General features: G+C 35.1%; 1 protein-coding gene across 8 annotated transcripts in view; it reads left to right on the top strand.

Moving 5' to 3' along the window:
- CTNNA3 (catenin alpha 3) overlaps positions 1-23,168 on the top strand; it is a 1,664,912-nt gene that overhangs the window by 67,115 nt on the left and 1,574,629 nt on the right. For all 8 annotated transcript variants that reach the window (XM_072823257.1, XM_072823258.1, XM_072823259.1 and 5 more), the window contains exon 3: positions 11,101-11,293. In XM_072823257.1, the coding sequence (XP_072679358.1) occupies positions 11,101-11,293 (193 nt within the window). The remainder of the gene's footprint in view (positions 1-11,100; positions 11,294-23,168) is intronic.

The following is a 23,168-nucleotide window of genomic DNA, read 5'->3' as shown; positions in this document are numbered from 1 at the left end:
GGACTTTGGGGCATCAAAGGTCAAGGAGTGGCCAATAAGATTCAAGATTGTTGACTGATATTAAATTTTTATAAAAACTGAGGCAGATTTACTGATTTAGAGTCAATGCTGACAATGAGGCAGACACAACCTAATCGATTTTATTATTTTTAAATTGAATAATAATTTACATATAACATTATTCATTTCAAATGTACAACATAATGAATCAGTTTTGTATATATTGTGAAATGATCACCATAGCAAATCTGATTAAGATTCATCATGATACATAGAAGTTATAAATTTTATTTTTTGTGATGAGAACTTTTGAGACCTACTCTCTCAGCAAAGTTCAGGTATATAATACAGTATTAATATTTTTTTAAATCTTTTTTTATAAATTTATTTTTTATTGGTGTTCAATTTGCCAACATATAGAATAACACTCAGAACTCATCCCATCAAGTGCCCACCTCAGTGCCCGTCACCCAGTCACCCCCACCCCCCGCCCACCTCACCTTCCACCACCCCTAGTTCGTTTCTCAGAGTTAGGAGTCTTTCATGTTCTGTCTCCTTTTCTGATATTTCCCACTTATTTTTTCTCCTTTCCCCTTTATTCCCTTTCACTATTTTTTATATTCCCCAAATGAATGAGACCATATAATGTTTGTCCTTCTCCGATTGACTTATTTCACTCGGCATAATACCCTCCAGTTCCATCCATGTCAAAGCAAATGGTGGATAATACAGTATTATTAACTGTAGTCATCATGCTGTATATTACATCCCCATGACTTATTTATTTTGAAACTGGAAATTTGTACCTTTGACCCCCTTTACCCATTTCACCTAACCCTCTACCTCCCTGTCAACCACCACTGTGTTCCTTGTATCTGTGAACTGTTTTTGTTTTTTATTTTAATTTTTTAGAAAGAGAGAGAGATTGAGAGAGTGAGAGTGGGATGGTAAGAGGGGCAGAGAGAGAGGGAGAGAGAGAGAGAATCTTAAGCAGGCTCCATGCTCAGCATGGAGCCCAATGTGGAACTTGATCTCATTACCCAGAGATCATGATATGTACCCAAATCAAGAATTGGATGCTTAACCAACTGAGTCACTCAGGTGCCCTTTTGTTTTGTTTTCTAAGTTCTACATATAAGTGAGATCATATGGTATTTGTCTTTCTCTGTCCGACTTATTTTCACTTATCACAATGCCCTCTGAGTCCATCCATGTTGTTGCAAATGGCAAAATTTTATTTTTTAATGGCTGAATAATACACCATTGTATATGTACACCACATTTCTTTATCCATTCATTGGTTGATGGATGCTTAGGTTGTTTCCATATCTTGGCTATTGTGAATAATGCTGCAGTGAACATGAGGTGCTTGTATCTTTTGAGTTAGTATTTTCATTTTCTTCTAAGAGTACCCAGAAGTAGAACTGATGGATCATATGGTAGTTCTATTTTTAATTTTTTGAGGAACCTCTATATTGTTTTCCGTAGTGGCTGCACCGTTTATATTTCCACGAACAGTGCCCAAGAGTTCCCTTTTTTCACATCCTTGCCAACACTTACTTTTTTCCTGTCTTTCTGATAACAGCCATTCAACAGATGTGAGGTGATATATCATTGTAGTTTTGATTTGTATTACTCTGATGATTAGTGACATTGAACACATTTTCATGTAACTCTTGGTCATCTGTAAGTCTTTTTTTGAAAAATGTCCTCTGGTCCTTTGCTCATTTGTAATTGAATTTTTTTTTCTGTTGAGTTGTATGAGTTCTTTATGTATTTTGGATAATTAACCCCTTATCAGATAAATGATTTGCAAATATTTTCTCCCATAGGTTGTCTTTTCATCTTGTTGATTATTTCCTTTGCTATGCATATTCAATTTTAAACTGAGCATTACCTTTAAATAGCTTACGGGCTGTAGTCAGACTGCATTTGTATTACTTAGCATTTTGACCATAGAGCTCTACGAATCTAATCATTATGGCCTTTTCTTATAGTTTGTTATCTCTTATTTATACATGATTAGCAGGCAAATTTCTCCTGGTTATTTTCAGTAACAGGAGTTTTATGTTAGAAGAGAAAAGGGAGCAAATCTCATGGCCTAGGGTAGATGGGGAAAAAGGAATCTGGCAACAGATAGTGGGAGCAAAATGCAGCAAACTTTTATAAGATTGTGTTGGCAAAGCACACGGCATAGTTTATTCAACTTTTACAGTTGATAGGGTTATAGTTGCTTATTATACAAAGGTGAGACACAGCATTACGGATCAAAACCAAATCCCACCATCAGTCACTGCTGAAAGAGGAATGTTGGACTGGATGGACCATGTCACATGACTAAATTACTGCATGTGAAGTCAACCCATTCTTTATTTTAGGGTTAGGTTTGGCTTGATTGGATTTTTCATTTATTTTGTTTCCTTTAAGCATTCGATGGTTATTGATGGAAAAGAATTGTCCTTTCTTTTTCCTTGCTTATCACTTCTTTAAATCAGTACTTCACTATTGACTCACCAAAAGGTTTAATGCTTGATTTAGGTATAAAATAGCAACATGAATATAATTTTTCCTTAGTTTGCTTAATTCAATATCTTGATAGTTTTTCACCACAATTTTGGAAACATTTGTTTGTTATAAAGACACTGTATGATTACATTTTTTTTTTCTGAAGCCTAAAATTTACTGAAGCCTAAATTTTACTGAAGCCTAAATTTGTCTTTGACTTATTGCTCTGTATAAAACAAGTATCTTTTCTAAGTAATAGTCACATCCAAAATGGCAAAAGCCACATATCCTGTGATTAATAGGTTAATGGTTGGATTTACTAAAAATACTAACTCTACAGGTTGGGGTGCCCAAAGATTAGTCCTGCAATTAATCTAGTTGTACTTTGTTTTTGGAAGATATCATCTAGTCTCATGATTTAAAAAAAAATACTGTTCTCAGACATCTTTGAGATTGTAGTAAGACCAGTAAACCATTTATATGTAAATAATTACAATGAAAATGTAAGTTATAATAAACATGCTTCCAGCCCTTATCATTCTCAACTCAAGAATTGTATATTAGTTTCTAAATAAACAACTCTAATAGGCAATCTTAATCTTAATGCCCAAAGTTCAGCTCTTGATTTTTCTTCCTTCTCATATCTCCTTAAGTAAACAGTATCTGCATGTACCCAGCTGTTCAGGTCATATGCCACAGAGTCATTTGTGATTCTCTGTTTCTTTTTAACCCATAACCAATCTATTAGCAAGCCTTGTTGTCTTGCCAGATTTACCAGAATTCTGCTACTTCTCAACACATCCACCAGTGAGTGCTCCCTAAGGTAGTCTCCACTTGGGATACTGTAATAGCCTCTGAACTGCTTTTCCTTCTCCATTTCTCACCCCTCATCCTTGGTCCCTGTCTAATCTGTCATCTATTCTTTAGAGCAGACAGAATGATCCTTTTAAATTTTAGGTCAGATCTTGTTCCTTTCCTGTTGTAAAGCCTTGAATAGCTCCTAATCACAAGAATAGAATTTATTATTATTATTATTATTATTATTATTATTATTTTCTTTTTTTACAAGAATAGAATTTAGAGTGGATGGTGATCTCCAAGGCCCATACAATTTGGTGCCTCAGTGCCAGCCTGCCCTCATCTCTTATGCTCTGATTCTGCTGTTTAAGTACTCTGGCCTTGCTGCTGCTCTTGGAACACGATAGTCAAACTTCCATTTTGGAGCCTTTGTACTTGTCTTTCCTGTTTGGAAAATGTTCCTTTGGATATTCAGATATCTTATTCCCCTGTGTCATTTTTACCAGATCAGAGAGGCCTTCTCTGATACTACCTCTAACTAGCCCTTCCTTATCACATATCTGTTCTCTTGCCCTTCTTTACTTTCTTTTTAGCACAGATCAATGCTCAGTATCATGTTACACAATTATGTATGTATTTGTTTATTCTCTGTCTCTCCTCAGTAGGATGAGGCTCACTGACATATTGTCCCGGTTCAGTGCAGGTGCACCAACATTTGTTGAATAAATGAAATGTGGAGTCCAGATTTGTTTTGTTTTGTTTTTGGGTGGCAAGTAGCTAAGTAAATACTGGAGGAAACTAATATTTGATATTAGTGTCAGCGTGTGGTCTTTTCCTGGTTGTATTTAAGCTCATATTTTTTTCTAGGAATAAGTATACTTCCTGGATTAGAACATTTAGCTACAGCTGTTCGTGTTGGACATGTAAATCTCTTTGCTTTGTTATGCCATCTGCATGGCCCAGAGGGCTGGGAGAATTGGAGAGGGATCCACATGTGTTTTGTTATCATCCCTCAGTAGCTCCAAGTAATAGCTTGGCTAGCAGTGTTGTTAATCTAACAAACAAACAAAACCCTAAATTATGTTTTAAAAGATGATGGTTGTTTTATACTTTTTGTGTCATTAATGGTGACACTTATTATAGGCTGAATTGTATCCCTCTCAAATTCATTTGTTGAAGTCCTGGTCCTTAGCACCTCAGATTGTGACTGTATTCGGAGAGTTGGCCTTTAAGGAGGTAATTAAATTAAAATGAGGTGTTTAGGGTGGGCCCTAATCCAGGATGATTGGTGTCCTTATAAAAGGAGATTAGGACATACAGAGAGAGATACCAGGGATGCATGCACACAGAAAAAAGCTATGTCACAGTGAGAAGGTAATGAGAAGAGTGCAAGCCAGTAAGAAAGGCTTACTTTGTCACTAACCCTGTGGACACCTTGATCTTGAACTTCCAATCTCCGGAATACTGAGAAAATAAATTTTGTTGTTTAAGCCACCCCACTCTCTAGTACTTTATACAGCAGGCCTGGCAAACCAATATAAGGATTAAAAAGTGAAAATCAGTAGGATACCTGGATGGCACAGTTGGTTACATGACTGGCGCTTGGCTTTGGCTCAGATCGTGATCTCAGGGTCATGATCTCAGGGTCATGAGATGGAGTCCCCAGAGTCTGCTTAAGACTTTTTCTCCCTCTCCTTCTGACCCCTTCACATTGCACTCACATGCATACATGTTCTCTTTCTCTCTCAAATAAATAAACGAGTCTTTTAAAAAAATAAATGTTAAAAAAATGAAAATCAGTAATAAAAATAGTGTGCCTGTTCTTTTTTTACTTATAGTTTGAAAATGAACTATGTGAACTGTGTTTTTTTTTTTCTTTTTGGCTAGAAAAGGCTCAATATAAGTATATACTTGATTCTAGATCACTTTGAATTGATCAGACTTCAAATAAGCTATGGGAATGGAGACATGCTTTCCTATAATAGTACACATGGGAAATGACAAAATATCCTGCATTAAGGAATTCCTTTTGATGAAAACTACCATGTGCTATTGCTGAAATTAAATTTTAATTTTGACTTAGCTATCAGCTGTCTTTGCAACTGAACAAATCATTCAACATTACGGATCTTGGTTTAAGGTCTCTAAAATCTAGAGTTTCATTCACTTTTCATTAAGTAAACCACTACTTATTTATTATTTGCAGTATACTAGCTCCGGGTTTTTAGGATGAGGCAGTCATGGTTGCTGCCCTTATCGAGTTCATGGTAAAGCTGGGGAGGTGGTATGATAACAGCTAATTACAAAATGTTATAATGAGTGATGTGAGAGATACATAGGGTGGGGTGGGGTGGGGTGGGGTGGGAGGGATGTTTCGGGCTGACTATGCCAAACATTTCTTGTTCTGGGCTTAACAAGTGGTTTGTGGGAAAACTCCACAAATGGAAGATGGAAGTGAATTTAGACAGAAGTCTAAATGAGAAGTTTAAACTCAGAAGTTTATGAGATCATAAATTGCCTCATAAACCATGCTTTAGACTTTATCCAAATCATGCTTTAAACTTAATCTTATGGGTAGCTGGGAACCATTGGAGGGTTTTAAACTGATGCAAGCATTTCAGATTTGCATTGTAGGATGATAGCTCTATGGAAGTGTGGGATGAGTTGAGGCACATGATGAGGGCCAGAATCGATGCATATACTTTTTGTAATGATAGAGTGAAGGATAAGACTGAAATTGAGGTGCTGCTCCTGTGTCATGAAGATAGCATGGAAGGAGTATAGGCCAGAGGAGTAATCTGGAAAGCCCCATGAGAAGCAGTGGCCCTGGCCAAAGAGGAGGTGATGGAAACTAAAGCTTTTAAAGAGATAGTTTAAAGTACCTAGAGAGGAGGATAAGAGGGAGTAGCTCAGATGACCTCTGAATTTTTGCCTCAGTTTAGAGGTGTCAGTCCCTGAGATAAGAAATATAAATGGAGGAGGACAGTTTTGACCCCATAGTCTGCCAAACTTGATTATCTGCCACTCAAACAAAAATAATTTCAATCTCAGCCCCTTTGCCTGTGGTTCCCTTCACTTGGTTCTCTTTCCCTGCTATTTGTCCTGTAGAAAACTGTTCTTAAAGGCTCTTCTTGGAAGCCCTACTTAATCCTTGTGAATGGTTGCCATCTCTAACACTTTCTTTGTACTTATAAGTCTAAGTAGTTATCATTCTGCTTTTTATATTGCAGCTAGTTGTGTATCTCTCGGAGCATACTCATCTTTATTTTCTAAATGTCTAGGATATTGTTTTGAACATAACATGTGCTAAGTAAGTGTTTATTGGCCTAAGATGATGTAAAAGAAGAATGTAGTTGGTATAGGGTGAGTGTTAAATGTCAATTGAGTGGTATACATTTGCTGAGTTCTCAATACTTCAATCTTCCACAGTACTTTTGTTAACACAGTGAAGGTTGTTTTTGGAAGGAAATAAATAACAGTTGAAATTATCAATAACTTGAAGAAGGGTCCCTCTCCTCCAAAGAGTAGATGATACTTTTACTTTAAAAGATTTCTGGTTTTACTGTAGACTACTGTCTATAGACAATTTTATTTTTCTACCTTCTACTTTCTTTCAGAACTTTGAAGTTTTTAGCTAATTAATGTGACTTAAATGCCTTATATTTTATTTCACACATTAAAATTAACTCAAGGAAGCAAAAGTAGCTCTGAAAATTCCTGTGAACTATTTATTGGAAGAAGGTTAAAATTCAGTGTTTTAGCTAATAAATAAGAATAAGATGGCTGTTAACATGGCCTTTTTATACTACAATGATGGTAGAATTTAAAAAAGTAGATTGAGAAAGAACATGGTTATAGAATATAAATGTATTAACCCATATTGGCATTTAGAGAAGACTTTCTACAAAGCTAGCATTTGAAATATTAAATTGTTGTACTAATGCAACAAATCAAAGTAAGTTAAGCCTCATGCCCCTATTCTGCAATGCTCCTATTATGCACCAGACTTGCTCTATATAATGACAGTTGATGGCTTGGTTCACTAATCATCTCAGTTTAATTTTCAGTATCTTTGGAGCATCTAGAAAAGCACACCTGAATTAGAAAAGATTAGAAAACCCTTTTTTTTTTGTATTATAGGTTTTAGTATACATATATTACATGACATTAAAAATATATCTGGTTTTATGGAATTTAAATGTGCAGAATTGAGGGTTGCTGATGGGAGGTGAGTGGGGGTAATAGGGTAACTGGGTGATGGGCATTAAGGGGAGCACATTATGTAATGAGTACTGATGAATTATTGAAAACTACAACTGAAACTAATGATATACTGTATGTTGGCAAATTGAATTTAAATAAAAAAAATAAATCCACAGAATTAATAAAACAGAGCATTTCTTCTTTTCAGATTATTTGAAGTATCCAATGTAGGACCATTTCAGTAGGGGAGCTCATTCCTGTATGTATGTGTGAAGATGTGTCCATAGCCTAGCTCAGACTGACAGACTAAAGACAAGTGAGTGAACCAGGCTCTTTAAAAGCCAAAAACTTGGGCAGCCCAGGTGGCTCAGCGGTTCAGTGCCACCTTCAGCCCAGGGCCTGGTCCTGGAGACCTGGGATTGAGTCCCGCGTTGGGCTCCCTGCATGGAGCCTACTTCTCCCTCTGCCTGTGTTTCTGCCTCTCTCTCTCTCTCTCTCTGTGTCTCTCATGAATAAATAAATAAATAAAATCTTAAAAAAAAAGAGCCAAAAATTTTCCAAATTAGAGGAATCCTCTAAGGTCTGAGAAAGAGAAGAAGGGGAGGGTTGTACATTAGTGACAAAAAGAAAGGTTAGCAAGACATAGGCTTGGACTTACATTAGAATCATCTTTACTGTAAATGCCAACTAAAGTTTTTGTGTTGCTTATGAAAATATAACTGATTTTATACTAAAAAAGAAATGAGGAAATGGGAGTTATTTTACAGAATAACCTGAAATCTAATTTTTACTGATTGCTGATATTCCTCCAAGAGATGAGAGACTTTTCCAGATAACAAATGCACCCCTAACCTTTGGTGAAAGTCATCTGTTATCCTGAGTCACAGTCACTGAAGGGAATTGGTTAGATCCTGTAGGTAATTTGGCAGGGGTGGGGGGAGGGAAAAAAGGTTTAGTTTTCTTTTTTCCCCTCACAGGATTACCATGCCACCTTTATTTTCTGAAATAAAGTGAATCATTGAAAGTGTCACTTGACTTTAATCAATATTAAATAACGATATTGGGGTATTTCAGAAGACATAGGTAGAAATGATTTATAAATGTGAATAACTTGCAGGTTGCAGTTGCACTTATTTCGATGGAAGCACAATATTCTTATACAATGTTCTTTTCACATTTCTGCTTTGGCATTTATTATAAGGAACAAAACATTTCTGGAATGCTCATTTTAATTTCAAAGCTCAGGCTATTCTATGGAAAACATTTGGCGCATGGAAGATCTGAACAATAAGAGAGGAATGTTCAGTGGGAAGCATCATGAATTGTGGCACTTAAAATACATTTTGAAGGAACATTTAGACAATGATACTTATTATTCATTTTAAACAAAGATTTTAAACTAGGTACTATAATTTGTCTTAATCTGAACAAATATCTTTTAGCTCTTAATATATAAATTAGACTGACAATAGTGAGATATTTGCCTTTTGGAGTATGTGAAAACCCATGAATAAATCAGGCATATTATCATCTTTATTTAATACATAATAAAGACACATGGCCCTATTTCACTGCTTGTAAAACATATAGGATGTGCTCTGTTAACTGACTTCATCACATTTAGCACAGAGGACCCCAAGAGCAACACGAGGGTAGCCCCAGGACAAGGATCTCATAACATTTTTTGATTCATGAGGGGAATGGACTAGAAAATGAACATTAAATGTCAACCAATATTTGTGTCATGTTGTGCATTTTACAAGACATTTTACGTATTTAACATTCACATAGTTTTATAGGATAATATGATTGTTCTTTTCCAAAAAAGGGAACAAAGACTTGCTACAAGGCATTGCACTCTGGGTTGTGAACATGAGAATAAAGCAAATTAGAGTAAAGCAAAGGGTCTAGTGGATGGAGGAGGAGAATTCAAATAATTCAAAAATTATTTTCAACTGTGTATTTCCCCCATAGCTTGTAAGTTCTTTCTCAGTTCCTAATTAAAAAACTGGATCCATATACACAAGTAAACAAATATGTTGTGCTCTATAAGCAATAAACAAGCCAAACCTTTAGGGCCTACAGAGCAGGAAAGGTTATGTATAGTCCATTGTCAAACATGTGGTGCATGATTGTTATAAAATGCTTTGGCTACTTGATGATATGTAGGATTCTAGCTTTCCATAGGAGTTTCACGGCTTCCATTTTAAATACTGGATACAGGGTTTTTTTCTTCCTCTGCAATAGAGATCTTCCAGATTTGCTTATAAAAATGTTAATAAAATTTATGATTGGGATCCAAGGTGTAATTAAGAAGTGGATGTTTTTTACAGTGTAATTTTGTATGAGGTTTAGTTTCCAAATATAGATGCTTAATTTCTTCTTCTATTTCTTTTTTTTTTTTTTAAGATTTTATTTATTTATTTGAGAGAGAGAGAGCATGAGTGGGAGAAGGATTAGAGGGAGAGGGACAAGCAGACTCCTTGCTGATTGTGGAGCCTGATGCAGAGCGTGATCTCATGCCCCTGAGATCATGACCTGAGTGAAATCAAGAGTTGGACACTCAACTGACTGAGCCACGCAGGCACCCCAGGTGCTTAATTTCTATCTCTAAATATTGCTCTTATTATTAGTTTATTATTATTTTAAATGAATTTACAAAACTAATAATGCTCATATTCAGACAATTCAAAATATAGAGATTAAAAAGGCCCTCTTTTCAATTACCCCATTCATTAATCCATTTACATAATAAATATTGGACATCTACTTTGTGTGTTGTTATGGGTGTTGGAGAAAAAAAACACACTTTCTGCTTTCATGAAGTTTACATTTTAGTATTAGAAGCATGAAATAAACATATAAACAAAAAAGATCAGGTTTGGTAAGTGTTTTGAGGAAATGTAAAGTGGAATGAAGAGACAGAGAAAGTGGGGATGGGTTGTCAAGAAAATCTTCTTGATGCGAAACTCAGAACAAGACCTGTTTGAGAGACCTCCTGAATTAGGGGAGAGTGGAGGAGACAGATAAGAGAGATTACAAAAGGCCAATATGTAGGTCATAGTAATGATTTGGGTTTTGTCCCTCTGAGATAGGTAATAAGTGTTTCATGTTTCAGAATGGTACTGTACCCCCTCAACATTGATAATCTTTATACTCACCCTAAATAGACTAATACTTACTGACTTAATTAGGATTATTTTGCCTCCCTCTTAATACAGACTATAGGCTACAAAGTGATATAAATAATTATTATATACAAATATTTATACATACATATAAAATATATGTAATATATTTACCTGTTTTAGTAGTAAATTTGATAAGTTTCCATCCCTGTGCCTCTTCTTTCCTCATGTCCTCCCTTTCTCCTTTCCCACCTTCTTCCTTCTTTCCTTTTTATCTTTATTGGAAGTTCCATAGTGGCTGATAATATTGCTGTTGGTGCCTTGACTTGATTTAGGAGGGCGTACCAGTAGTACCAGGAATAAATCATGTTACTATGAAATACTTCCTTCTGTTTTGGGCTGTGATGTCCCAGGACTGTGTTCTCACAATTTGTCTGATGAATGGCTTATATTTTTCCAATTTTAGGTTACTACACTTGTCAATTGTCCCCAGAATCCTTCCAACAGGAAAAAAGGACGTTCAAAAAGAGCCAGAGTCCTTCTAGCTTCTGTGGAGGAAGCAACTTGGAATTTATTAGACAAGGGAGAGAAGATTGCCCAGGAAGCTACAGTTTTAAAGGAAGAACTTGCTTCTGCACTTGAGGAAGTACGCAAAGAAAGTGAGTACACTAATTCTGGTTGGGAGCAAACTGTATATCCTTAGGGTGTTAGTTATGGAATTAGATTTGTGAGTGTTTTGTTTTTGTTGACTTGAGTTTATTAGTCTTTTGTAGAGCTCTGAGGAGCTCGCTGTGGGAGGCGGAATGGCTCATTAGCTCCACGGCTCAAGAGTACTACTCCCAGTTCTTTCCCTGTAGGCCACCTTCTCTCCATCATGTGCCACAGTCTACCCATAATAAACAAAGAGAAGTGTATCCTGTTTTGTCATAGAATATAATGAGAAATGACTAATGAAGCTGAAGGTGTATTTTCCCACACATAAATAAATTATAAAATTCCTAGTTAATAGTTGGAAATAATAAATTATGAACCTGGCCACTTAAGAGTACATTTTGTTTTTATATTCTAGAGATTTAGAATTCCTAAACTTAAAAAGACATGCTTTGCAAAACCTATGCATAAATCAAATTGTTGCTATGTTGATATTATAAAGTGAACATGTACTTTTTACCTTTTGATGTGTTTACTTAGGTAATAACAACAGTTTTCTAATGAATGTAAGTCTCATTGCAGTCTGTTTTTAAAAGAACTGCCCTATTTTTGTATGAGCTTGCTGCAAGGAACTATTTTGAGAGGATAAGAAAACTTAAATATGTCCTGTTCAGCTTTGTGAAGAGACTTGGTGTGTTTGGATATTTCCCTTCCCAACGTAACTTTATGAAAATCATGAATTGTTTGTTAATTAAATAATGAAAATGAATATATTTCCTTTAATAAACTTTAGGTCAAATGTAGGGGAGTTATTTTTATTTGTTATATATAAACTTTATATGTGATTTATATTTTACTGAGACTCTTCAGAAAATATTAAAAAAACCATAATGCCTGAGATAATTTCACATGAATTCATCACTCCTCCCTGCTACCTTAGACCCATTCTTTGTCCTATCCTCTCTGTCCTGGTACTATCATCCACATAGTCATCACGTCAGTGTAGACCCTTCATTTATCATTTCACCCTGTCTTCCAGTTAGTCTCTAAGTTTAACAAATTCTGTCTCCTTTTGTCTCTCAGAAATTTCCCTCTTCTCCATTACTGATGTTGCCTCCTGAATTCAGGATTACTGCATTAGCCTTAACTTATACCAAAGCCAAATATATCTTTTAAAAATGAAAATATGCTCATTTTACTTCTATGCTTAAAATCCTTTTAAAATAGCTTTTGAAGGATTAGAGGGACTGTCTTTCTGGATCAAGTTCAGACTTTTAAACCTAGGTCCCTCAGCATTTCATAATTGGTCTTCTATCATTCTCTCCTTTCTCATTTTCTGATTCTGTCCCCCTTTCAAACTTTCCTACAAACAAGAACTTGAAGTATCTTAAATGGCCCATGTTGTCTTATGCCTCTGCACCTCTGTTACCAGCTATTCCCTTTCAATCAGCCAATCGTTCATTGCAACAGAACTCAACCCAGGTCTTTTCCAGGAATTGCATACTGACCTCATAATGCTGATTTAGATGTCCCTCTTCTGTGTTCCTGCAGACTCTGAGTATCTCTTTCATAGGATTTACACCACACTTTGATTTACTTGGTCGGTAAATCTAGATTCTAAATTCCTTGAAGGTGGCAAATACCAGGTGTTATTTGATGAGCAATACCTGATACATAACATATCATAACAACCACCTGATAAATTTTTTTAAATAAATAAAAAATGGAGCATCATTTTGTCACTTTATATTATAAAATTATGTAATGATTTTTATCTTTGCATTTATTTTTAAAAAAGATTTTATCTATTTATTTGAGAGAGAGAGAAAGAGAGGGGGAATGAGAATATAAGCAGGGGAAGGGGCAGAAGGAGAAGCAGACTTTGGGGCTCTATTCCAGGACCTGGGGATGGTGACCCAAGCTGAAGGCAAATGCTTAACCACTGAGCCACCCAGGTGCCCTTATCTTTGCATTCATGACATATTATCTTTTATGTTTTTTTTTTTTCTGAGTCTTTTGGTAAGGAATATAAACGCTATTCTGGTATTGTTTTGGTCACATAATGTAGTGTATTTGAAAACATAGTTTTTATAAACTACCGATAATATGTAAGACATTGGTCATTCTTAGCAGAGAACAGTAATAGCATAAGCTGTCGTGAAACGATATATCTCTAAAAAAAGTAAGTTAACAGTTTTTGGCTCAATAAAAGAAAATTATTTTAAAGAGAAGGTCTCAAAGAGAAATATGTTTTGATTCTAGGATTATGCAGTACATCCTTCACTGTGTTCTATTATAATGTGTGAAATCGTATTATGTGATATATATGGCATATGCTGTATACACAACAAATACATTTGGTTAAAAATCACCAAGTGCTTTATACTCTGATTCTTTTTGACAAACTGCCAAATTGAACTACTGCCACTTGAGTGTGGGAGGAAAGCAGTGAAATGGCAAATGGTTCTGGAATTTGGGGAATGGCCAATGCTTATCCTATGGATAGCAGAGATAGTAACAGTGAGAGCACTGTTTCGAAAAACTTGGAAGGAATTTTAGCTCTGTGGTAGGGTTGAAGTATCAGGAGAATGAATTCTGATTCAAGTAACTCTTTGATACTAGAAACATATTTTAGTTTCCTGCCTTTTTGTTTTTTTTAAGGGCTTTGTCCAGTGGCATAATATGAAGGACTAATGAAGAGCAAAAAATAAGTTCAAAGTATTTGGGAAAGTGAAAAAATATTGGAGGTAGAAGGATATTTTTATTTATATATTCATTGACTTATTTTCAAGGAGAATTTGACACTAATTTAGAAAATTTCTTCTACTAAAGACTGTAATTTATGTAGCATTATAACAGGATTCTGTTTTATTCTGTTTACTGAATTTTTTGGCTGTAGTTAGAGACTTGAAATGATAAATAATGTTAGCATTTAATTACCTAAAGAATTTGCCTATGGAAGATAAGGGCATGGATAGTATTAGGGAGGATGGTGAAAGCAAAGGTCATAAGTGGGCAGACCTGTAGAGATGCAGCAAAGGTGGCCCACATAGTGATTATTTATCTTTCCCTCATGATCCTACAGCTTACCCCTATATTTACATCTATAGAATGGCAAAGTATTAAAGTATTTTATTTAAGTGGTTTTAGAATATTCACATAACAGTTAGCTAGGAATTAGCTAAGAATTGTTTATAATGTTTGGACTACATGTTTTGTCTATAGCATATATGCTACCTTCCTATAGCCTCTTGTGTACCCCTGCAATGTATAGACATTGCTTCTAAGTCACACAGTTGGTTATATTTAAAGCTTTTTAATGGTTTACTGAGAATAAGAAATATAGGAAAATGCATACATTATTGTGAACAACTCAATATGGTTTCACATTGTAAACACACAATGTAACCTCCACCCAGATCAAGTAATAGAAACTTATCAGAATCCTTAAAGCACCCCTTGTGCCTCCAACCAGTTACTACTTCCTCACCTCAAAGGTAACAATTATCCTAGGTTCTTACATAGGTTCATTTTTTGATTCTTTTGACTTTACGTAAGTAGGATCATATAGTTTGCTATCCCTTGAGTTTGATTTCTTTTGCTCAATGTTACACTTGTGAGATCTCAACATATAGTAGTTCATTAATTTCATTGATGAATAGATCATAATTTATTTATCCATGTTAGATTGATGGATAGTTGAGTTTTTTTTTTTTCAGTTTTTGGCCTTAATAAGTAGTGCTGCTGTGTACTTATTTGTGCATTACTTTTGGTGTGTGAATGTACATTATGCTGGGCTACACTTAGGATGAAATTTCTAGTTCATAAGGTATACACTCAGCTTTAATAGATTTTTACCAAACAGTTTTCCAAAGTGGATTTTCCAACTGACATTCTCATCACTAATGTATAAGAATTCCAGTTGCTCTCTACATTCTAGCTAACTTGGTGTTAGTAAGTGTTAGTGTTTTTGATTCAAGTGTATGTAGTGGTTTTATATTGTAGTTTTAATTTTTATTTCTCTAGTGACTTTTTGTGTGTTCTAGATGTGAGTCTTTTGTTAGTTGCGGTTATTAAAAATGTCTTCACTCTTTCATTATATTAAGCATTTTTGATATTTAGAAGCAATTTTGAAAAATTCCAGTTAATTATCTTATTCCTTTATGGAAAGAGATTTTTCTGTTCTGTTAAAAAAAAACTTAAAAAAACTTTGCCTATTGTAAATCAAGATAATCTCATATGATTTCATATGAAATGAATATCTTCTCGTATGAAATCATCTACAGTCTTTATTGTTTTGCCATTACAATCTACCTAGAAATAAATTTTTATGAATGGTGTGAGTTAGGGTTCATGATTCATTTTCTTTTTCATATGGGAATTCGTTTGATTCAGTATTATGTGGATGCAATAGAAGTTTAATTGTATCAGTATAGCTATTGAAAAAAATTATTCTTTCTCAATTGAATTTCTTTTGCACCCTTTTTGAAAATCACTTGACCATTATCTGTCTACTTAGGAACTCTGTTCTGTTCATTGATTTGTATGTCTGCCCTTATACAAATAACATGTTGTCTTGATTATTGTACCTCAGAGTAAATGTTAAAATAAAAATTATCTTGATTTTGTAATTCTAGATCCCTTGCACTTCCATAGAAATTTTTGAACCAGCTTCTTAATTTTTACAAGAAAGCCTGCTGGGATTTTTATTGGGATTAAATTGGATGTATATATCAATTTGTGCTGAACTGACATTTTAATAGTAAAGAGTCTTCTGATTCAAAAACATGTATTCATTTTTGTGATATTGTAAAATACTTTAAAGATTTAAATTTTATATCTATCTATTTGTATTTATTTATTTATTAAAGATTTATTTACTTTAGAGAGAGAAAAAGAGGGAGCATGAGTAGAAGGAGGGGCGGAGGAGGAGAGAGAATTTCAAGTGGACTCTGCTGAGCAGAGAGCTGGACGTGGGGCTCAATTTCATGACCATGAGATCATAACCAGAGGGAAACCAAGAGAAGGGTGCTCAACCAGCTGTGCCATCCAGACACCCCTTTTACATATATGTTTAAATTTAGGATACTTTCCCCCTGCTCTTCCAATCTGTTTGTAAGTCTATCCAGTGAACTTTTTTTTTTTTTAATTTTTATTTATTTATGATAGTCACAGAGAGAGAGAGAGAGAGAGAGAGAGAGGCAGAGACATAGGCAGAGGGAGAAGCAGGCTCCATGCACCGGGAGCCCGACGTGGGATTCGATCCCGGGTCTCCAGGATCGCGCCCTGGGCCAAAGGCAGGCGCCAAACCGCTGCGCCACCCAGGGATCCCTATCCAGTGAACTTTTCACATTACTTGCTGTACATTTTTAATTTTTGAATTTTCATTTGTTTTTAAAAAATAGTTTTCATTTCTATGGAAACAGAAATAGCTTTCATTTGTCTAACTTCTTTCCAAATTCCAATTCCCTGCTGAAGTTTTCATCTTGCCATTATTTCTCTTGAACATTTCAATTATAGTTAATTTCTCTATACAGATATATGGCTCTCTTATAGACTTCTTTTCTAAAATTTTTATTTATTTTATTTTTATTTTTTTAAAAGATTTTTATTTATTTATTCATGAGAGACCCACAGAGAGAGAGAGAGAGAGAGGCAGAGACACAGGCAGAGGGAGAAGCAGCCTCCATGTAGGGAGCCTGACGTGGGACTGGATCCCGGGTCTCCAAGATCAGGCCCTGGACTGAAGGCGGTGCTAAACTGCTGAGCCACCCAGGCTGCCCTCTTTTTTTTAAAAGATTTTATTTATTTATTCATGAGACACACACACACACAGAGGCAGAGATGTAGGCAAAGGGATAAGCAGGATCCCTGCAGGAAGCCCAGTGTGGGACTTGATCCCCAGACCCAGGATCATTCCCTGAGCCGAAGGCAGACACTCAACCACTAAGTCACCCAAGCATCCTTATGGGTTTGTTTCTATTGTCTGTTCTTTTGCTTTTTCAAGTACCTCATTTTGTTTCCTGGTATCTTGGATACTTTTTGATTGGATGCTGGGCGTTTTGTATGACAGATTGTAGAATTAATTTTTAAAGGTTGGCCTAGTTTTGGCTAGCTGTTATTCTTGGGTGTAGCACCTCAGAAATCTGAATTGAAAGTATGAGATATTTTGGATTTCCTCCTAGGCGGACTCAGAGCTCCAGTTTTGTCTCCCTGACTTTCTGAAGGAGGGAAAAACTATTCCCTTCTCTTAGCTGCCATATTCTTTTGACTTCTGTCTTATTCAATCTTTCTACCATTTGCTTTCTCATAATCATAACCAGAAAGTCATCACCAGGTGCATTTTTAGGATACAAATATCAAAAACAAATATTAAAAACTCATTAAAAATAGGATGAATATTTTAAGGCCTTGGGTATGTAATAGAGTTTATTAAATATGAAACAAAAAGCTGTAAAGAAAAGACTAATGTATTCTATCAAAATTAAGAACTTTTTTATATCAAAAAATTCTTAAAGAAAATGAAAAGACACAACTGAGGAAAATATTGACAATAAGGGATAATCAAAAGAACACAAATCAATAAGCAAAATAAAATTGATATAAAAAGAATTTTACAGAGGAATAAACAGTGAAAATGTAAAGAGACATTCAGCTTCACTGGTGATCAGAGATATGCAAAAGAGGTATCATTTTATGCAATTCAGTTGGCAGAAATTTAAAAATCTGACATGTTAGAAAGACTTTGAAGTAACAAGATCTTTTATACATTGCTTGGTGGAGTGTAAATTGGTACAACTACTTTGAAAAACAGTTTGGATATGTCACTTTTGTTAAATGCCAAAGTTCCATATATATGTGGGTATGTTTCTGGACTCAAATCAATTATATTTCTAGTGTTGTTAATGTATAGAAATGCAGTTGATTTTTTTTAGATTGGTACTTTTTCAGGTATTATCTCTGAAATGAAACATTTGGATGGTTATTTTTAAAAAGAAAAGAAACATTTGACACATGCAAACACACATGGCCTGTTTCTTTGGGATTTCTTATGATGATAAGATTACTTTATTTGGCTTATTGTGAGAAACTAATTTTACAAAAGTGATATGATACAGTATGTGGCATTTGCTGTTCATACATGAAATTGCAAAGAACAGGGAATTATAACAGATGCAAAAATATGTCTTTATGTGTATATATATTCTTTCTATTCATAAACATTCTTTAGTTTGCTGTTTGGAAAAGAAGATAACTAGTGATATGGATTTAGCAAAAGTCTTAAAGATTTGTCAGTTAAATTTAAAGTTGTGGAGGAAACTTAATTGAAGTTTACTTTACACGTAACTTAGTGGTACTGTGAGTTCCCTACAGAGGGTAGGCTCCTCAATCATCCTGGTTTTATTTTATTTTATTTTATTTTTTTATTTATGATAGTCACAGAGAGAGAGAGAGAGGCAGAGACACAGGCAGAGGGAGAAGCAGGCTCCATGCACCGGGAGCCCGACGTGGTACTTGATCCCGGGTCTCCAGGATTGCGCCCTGGGCCAAAGGCAGGCGCCAAACTGCTGTGCCACCCAGGGATCCTCCATCCTGGTTTTAGATTTTGCTTTCAGTTGTAAAAAAAAAAAAATTAGATGGAATTATAGATTTGAATTGCAAGTGAAAAAAATACTCTTTTGTGTTTTCTTCAGTGCTTTGATAAAAAAAGGAAAAGGACACAAATTATGTGACATATTAAATAAACCTGGTTCAGAGTTTGTTCCAATTTTGAATAAAATAGAGAGAAGGATTGTAGAAAGGAAGTGAATAGTCAGTATTTCACTGAGGTATAGTTAAGAGAGAGAGACAATTACAAGAGAAACCATATTTAGTCTCTTATGCCCTTTATTTATTTGTAAACATTTGTTAATATTTACAACATTTGCCTGATATTTACCTACTTTGGTTAAAAATTTGATATCTGTATTTGGTTGTATTTTGGGCCCTGTGAATATAGAGATAGTCTATTGGGGTAAGTAGACATGTAAACAGTTGAAATAATGTCTGGTAAATGCCACTGTAATGGTATGTCTTAAGAGCTGTCGAAGCACATGTGAAGGAGCAATAAAATAGTGACTCTAAATCTCCCTTTTCCTTTGTTTTACCATTAAGTTGGGAAAGAGGAATCTCTCCCATAGGAGGATAGGTGAGTACATATAAAATTGAGAGGAAGATTTGGTCTATGTCTAGCCTGTCTTTTTTCAGAGTCTTGCATTTCTTTCTCTTTTATTTAAAAAAATTTAAATTTTTATTGAAATCTTTGTATAGGCCAGGCTCCATTCTCCGTTAGGCTCACAGAAGTGAACTAGGCAGACAAAGCTTGCCCTCATAGAGCTGACGTATATTTTAGTGGGAAGACAGGTAGTAAACAAGTAAACAGACTTACTTTTAATTCTTAAAGGTTATCAGATTCTTTTTCCTTTGAACATTTAGACATAATGTTAATAGTTTTCTCATGCAGACACTATCTGCTTTATTAATAATTATACAATGTTAGATTCCTAATAACATATTGTTGACCTTGAATAATACAGGAGTTAGGGATCCTGATCCCCATGTGGTTCAAAATCCCTGTATAACTTTTGACTCCCCTAGAACTTAACTATTAATAGTCTAGTGTTGACCAGAAGCCTTACTGGTAACATAAACAGCTGATTAACATATATTTCATATATTATACATATTATATACTGTAGTTTTACAATAAAGTAAATTAGAGAGAGGAAAATGTTATTAAGAAAATCATAAGGAAGAGAAAATATATTTGCAGTGCTGTATATAAAAACATCCACATAGAAGTGGACCCACTCAGGTCAAACCTATGTTGCTCAAGGGTCAATTGTAAAATAAATATAAAAATATATCATTCTCAATGTATAAAGGGATAATTGAGATTTCAAGAATGTTCAGAGAAAGATTAAGGTTCAGCATTTTTGTATAATGCCCAGACAAGACAAGATGCCTACACATATGTACCATAGCACTAATGAAACCTCCATACACTTTGGTATGAATTATTTGGAATGTGCAGTTTCACACCAGCAGTCTTGGCAGTTATTAATACCAGAGCCAGCAATTGGAAACATGTACTGTCGGCCTCATGTTGGTGTATGTCAAGTGGGAGAGGGCTTGCAAATTTGTTGGAATCCTGCCTCTGCTAGAATACTTCCCCATCTATTTTTAATTGTGAGCCTCCACCAAGGCTACTTTGAGCCAGGGGAGGGCTAGGAAGATTAATGAGGAGATTTTTGAATCCATTAGGGCCCTCTAACTATAGCTCTCCTTCCCAAATATGGAGCATGACATTTTATACTAAAAGAAATGCTATGCTATTTAGTCTACTAATGCAGGAGCCTCCCAACTGTATGTTTGTAAAGCTTAGGCCAGGAGCAGCTGACAACTTGCCTCAGTTTGCATGGCTCATGAGTATTTCTAGCAGGGTAGGTAATATGGCTAATGGCTGGGGGACTGTCCTCTCCCTGGTGAGAAGTAAACATTAGTATTGAAAAATGCACATGCTTGCCACGTACATAATACATGTATTCAGGTTATTTAAAAAATTTATCCCTCTTTTTACATTTCCATAGTTCTTCATCTTCATGATTTGTAAGACCCCAGGTTTATAGACTTTTTTTTCTAGCAGGAATTAGAAATCAAGATTTACTATCATCCATATTAGTCAGAGAAAACGATTACTTCTAGAAACGATTATTCCTGGAAAATGGTATCTTAGAAGTGTAATAAATCTTCCTATCAGTGTACTTGGGTACTTACTTAAACAACAAATGCTATTATAGAATTTCCAATATTGAACCTTGAAAATGTTACCTATTGCCTCCCTGATTATTTTATGCATTTTTATTTGTGTATAAGGGAAAAATGTGTCTTAGGGAAAACAGAGATTTAAAAAATTTAATGGTGTCATTTTGGGTCACCTGTGTTGAACCATCTTCTCTCTTAAAACTCAGCTGTATTGAACGTATATTTATAAGAGAAAATAGCAGTTCATTTTTAGTTAACTGTCCCTAAGTAACAGGTCAGCTCCATCTACTTTGCTCAACCACATTGCAGTTAGGACTTAGATAAAATGTTTGGTATTTACCACCAATTACTCACAGCCTATATATGGTTTCAAAGGCAACAGCTGCTGCCTCATTATTTCCATCTATTGCTATGTTGATGCTGTATATATTTAACTGTTATTATATCTCAAGAGTGTTCTTAGATAAGCATAAAGTCACAAATACAATAATCTTTCTACGAAATACATTGTGCTTGAGGATATGCAGTTCATTCTTCATTTGAAAGGGGATGATGAACTCTTGTTCTAACACATTTTAACATGCATGCATGGTGTCTTGTAGCTGGCAGAATGTTTATGGAAACACTTCCATTGAAGACTGATGAGCTAATTAGCTACATTGCTTGTAAACTACTAATTGCTGGAACACACTCAACATGGCATCCCTTAGTGTTCACTTGAAAAATCTGCAGCAGGATTTTCTTATAGTGCAATTGATATCCTCAGCAAACTCCTCAGTGTCACCCAACTTGAAGTATTGTGTAGGCAGTTGGGAAGTACTTGATCTGTGTGTGAAGCCATCTCACTTTCAGTCACTAGATATGGGCCTGGGGCATATGGACAGGATGATTTGAGAAGATAACTACAATGTAAGTTTTGAAAGTGAGAGGTATTCTGTAAACCACATACCATTTACTCTGATGTATAATTCAGAGATAGGAGTGAAGATTTATTTAATGCATGTGAACAGATTGATTTATAAGTGAGGAGTCCTAGAAACTAAAGTATGTACTGAAATCTTAGCTGGTAAAGAGTTTGAAATCAAAGGTGTGATGCATATATTAGCCATGGCTTTGTTTTCCTTCTTGGCTGGAGAGATGGAACCACTCTCATGGCATCACTCTGTGTGTAAAGGTGAGTGTAATGCTGACAAGTGATCTAAAGTTTATCCTTATAGGTGATAGGTCTGAACATTATTATTTTGTGGCATATTTTAGTGTTAAAGAGTGCATTAAGCTGTTGGAAGTTTCTCAGGGTCAGGAACAAGAATTTTTAGATTTTCTGTTCTTGACTCTTCTCATCTCCTTCTTCAGTTTCAAAAGAAGTAGTCCTTTTTACTTTTTAAAACTTTCCAATTTTACCTGGATCCTCATTTATGTCTTCTCTTCTTTTAAGAGACTTTTCTTCTATAGTTGTCTTTTCTTTCTCTAGTCTGTTCATTCATATTCCTTTTCACTGGTTCTTTCATCACGAACACATTAGCTCGCCCCTGCTTGATGATTGGCAAATATCTAATAAAAATGCCATTTCCTCTGTATGTTAGTAAATTGAACACCAATAAAAAATAAATAAAAAAAAATGCCATTTCCTGATGGACCTAGGGGGTGTTATGCTAAGTGAAATAAGTCAGACTGAGAGAGGCATTTAAAAAACAAAATGAATAAACAAAAACAAATATAACAATCAGACCTATAAATACAGAGAACAAACTGATGGTTGCCAGAGGGATGGGGGTGGGGAATGAGCAAAATGGATGAGGGGAGTGGGAGGTACAGGCTTCTAGATAAGGAATGAATAAGTCATGGAGATTAAAGTTGGTGGTATTGTAGTAGCATTGTATGGTGGCAGATGTGGTGAGCTACATTTGTGGTGTGCACTTTTGATGAGCATAGCATAATGCATGTTGAATCACTATGTTGTACGCCTGAGAATAATGTAGCACAGTATGTCAACTATACTAAAAACAATTCCATTTCATTTAGTTAACTCTCTTTTTAAACTTCTACTCCTGTTTACCTTTTCTGTTCTTCTGCTTTGGT

Source organism: Canis lupus, chromosome 4 (assembly GCF_048164855.1).
Source record: "Canis lupus baileyi chromosome 4, mCanLup2.hap1, whole genome shotgun sequence".
Lineage (NCBI taxonomy): Eukaryota > Metazoa > Chordata > Mammalia > Carnivora > Canidae > Canis > Canis lupus.
This window is presented reverse-complemented; position numbering and strand designations above follow the sequence as displayed.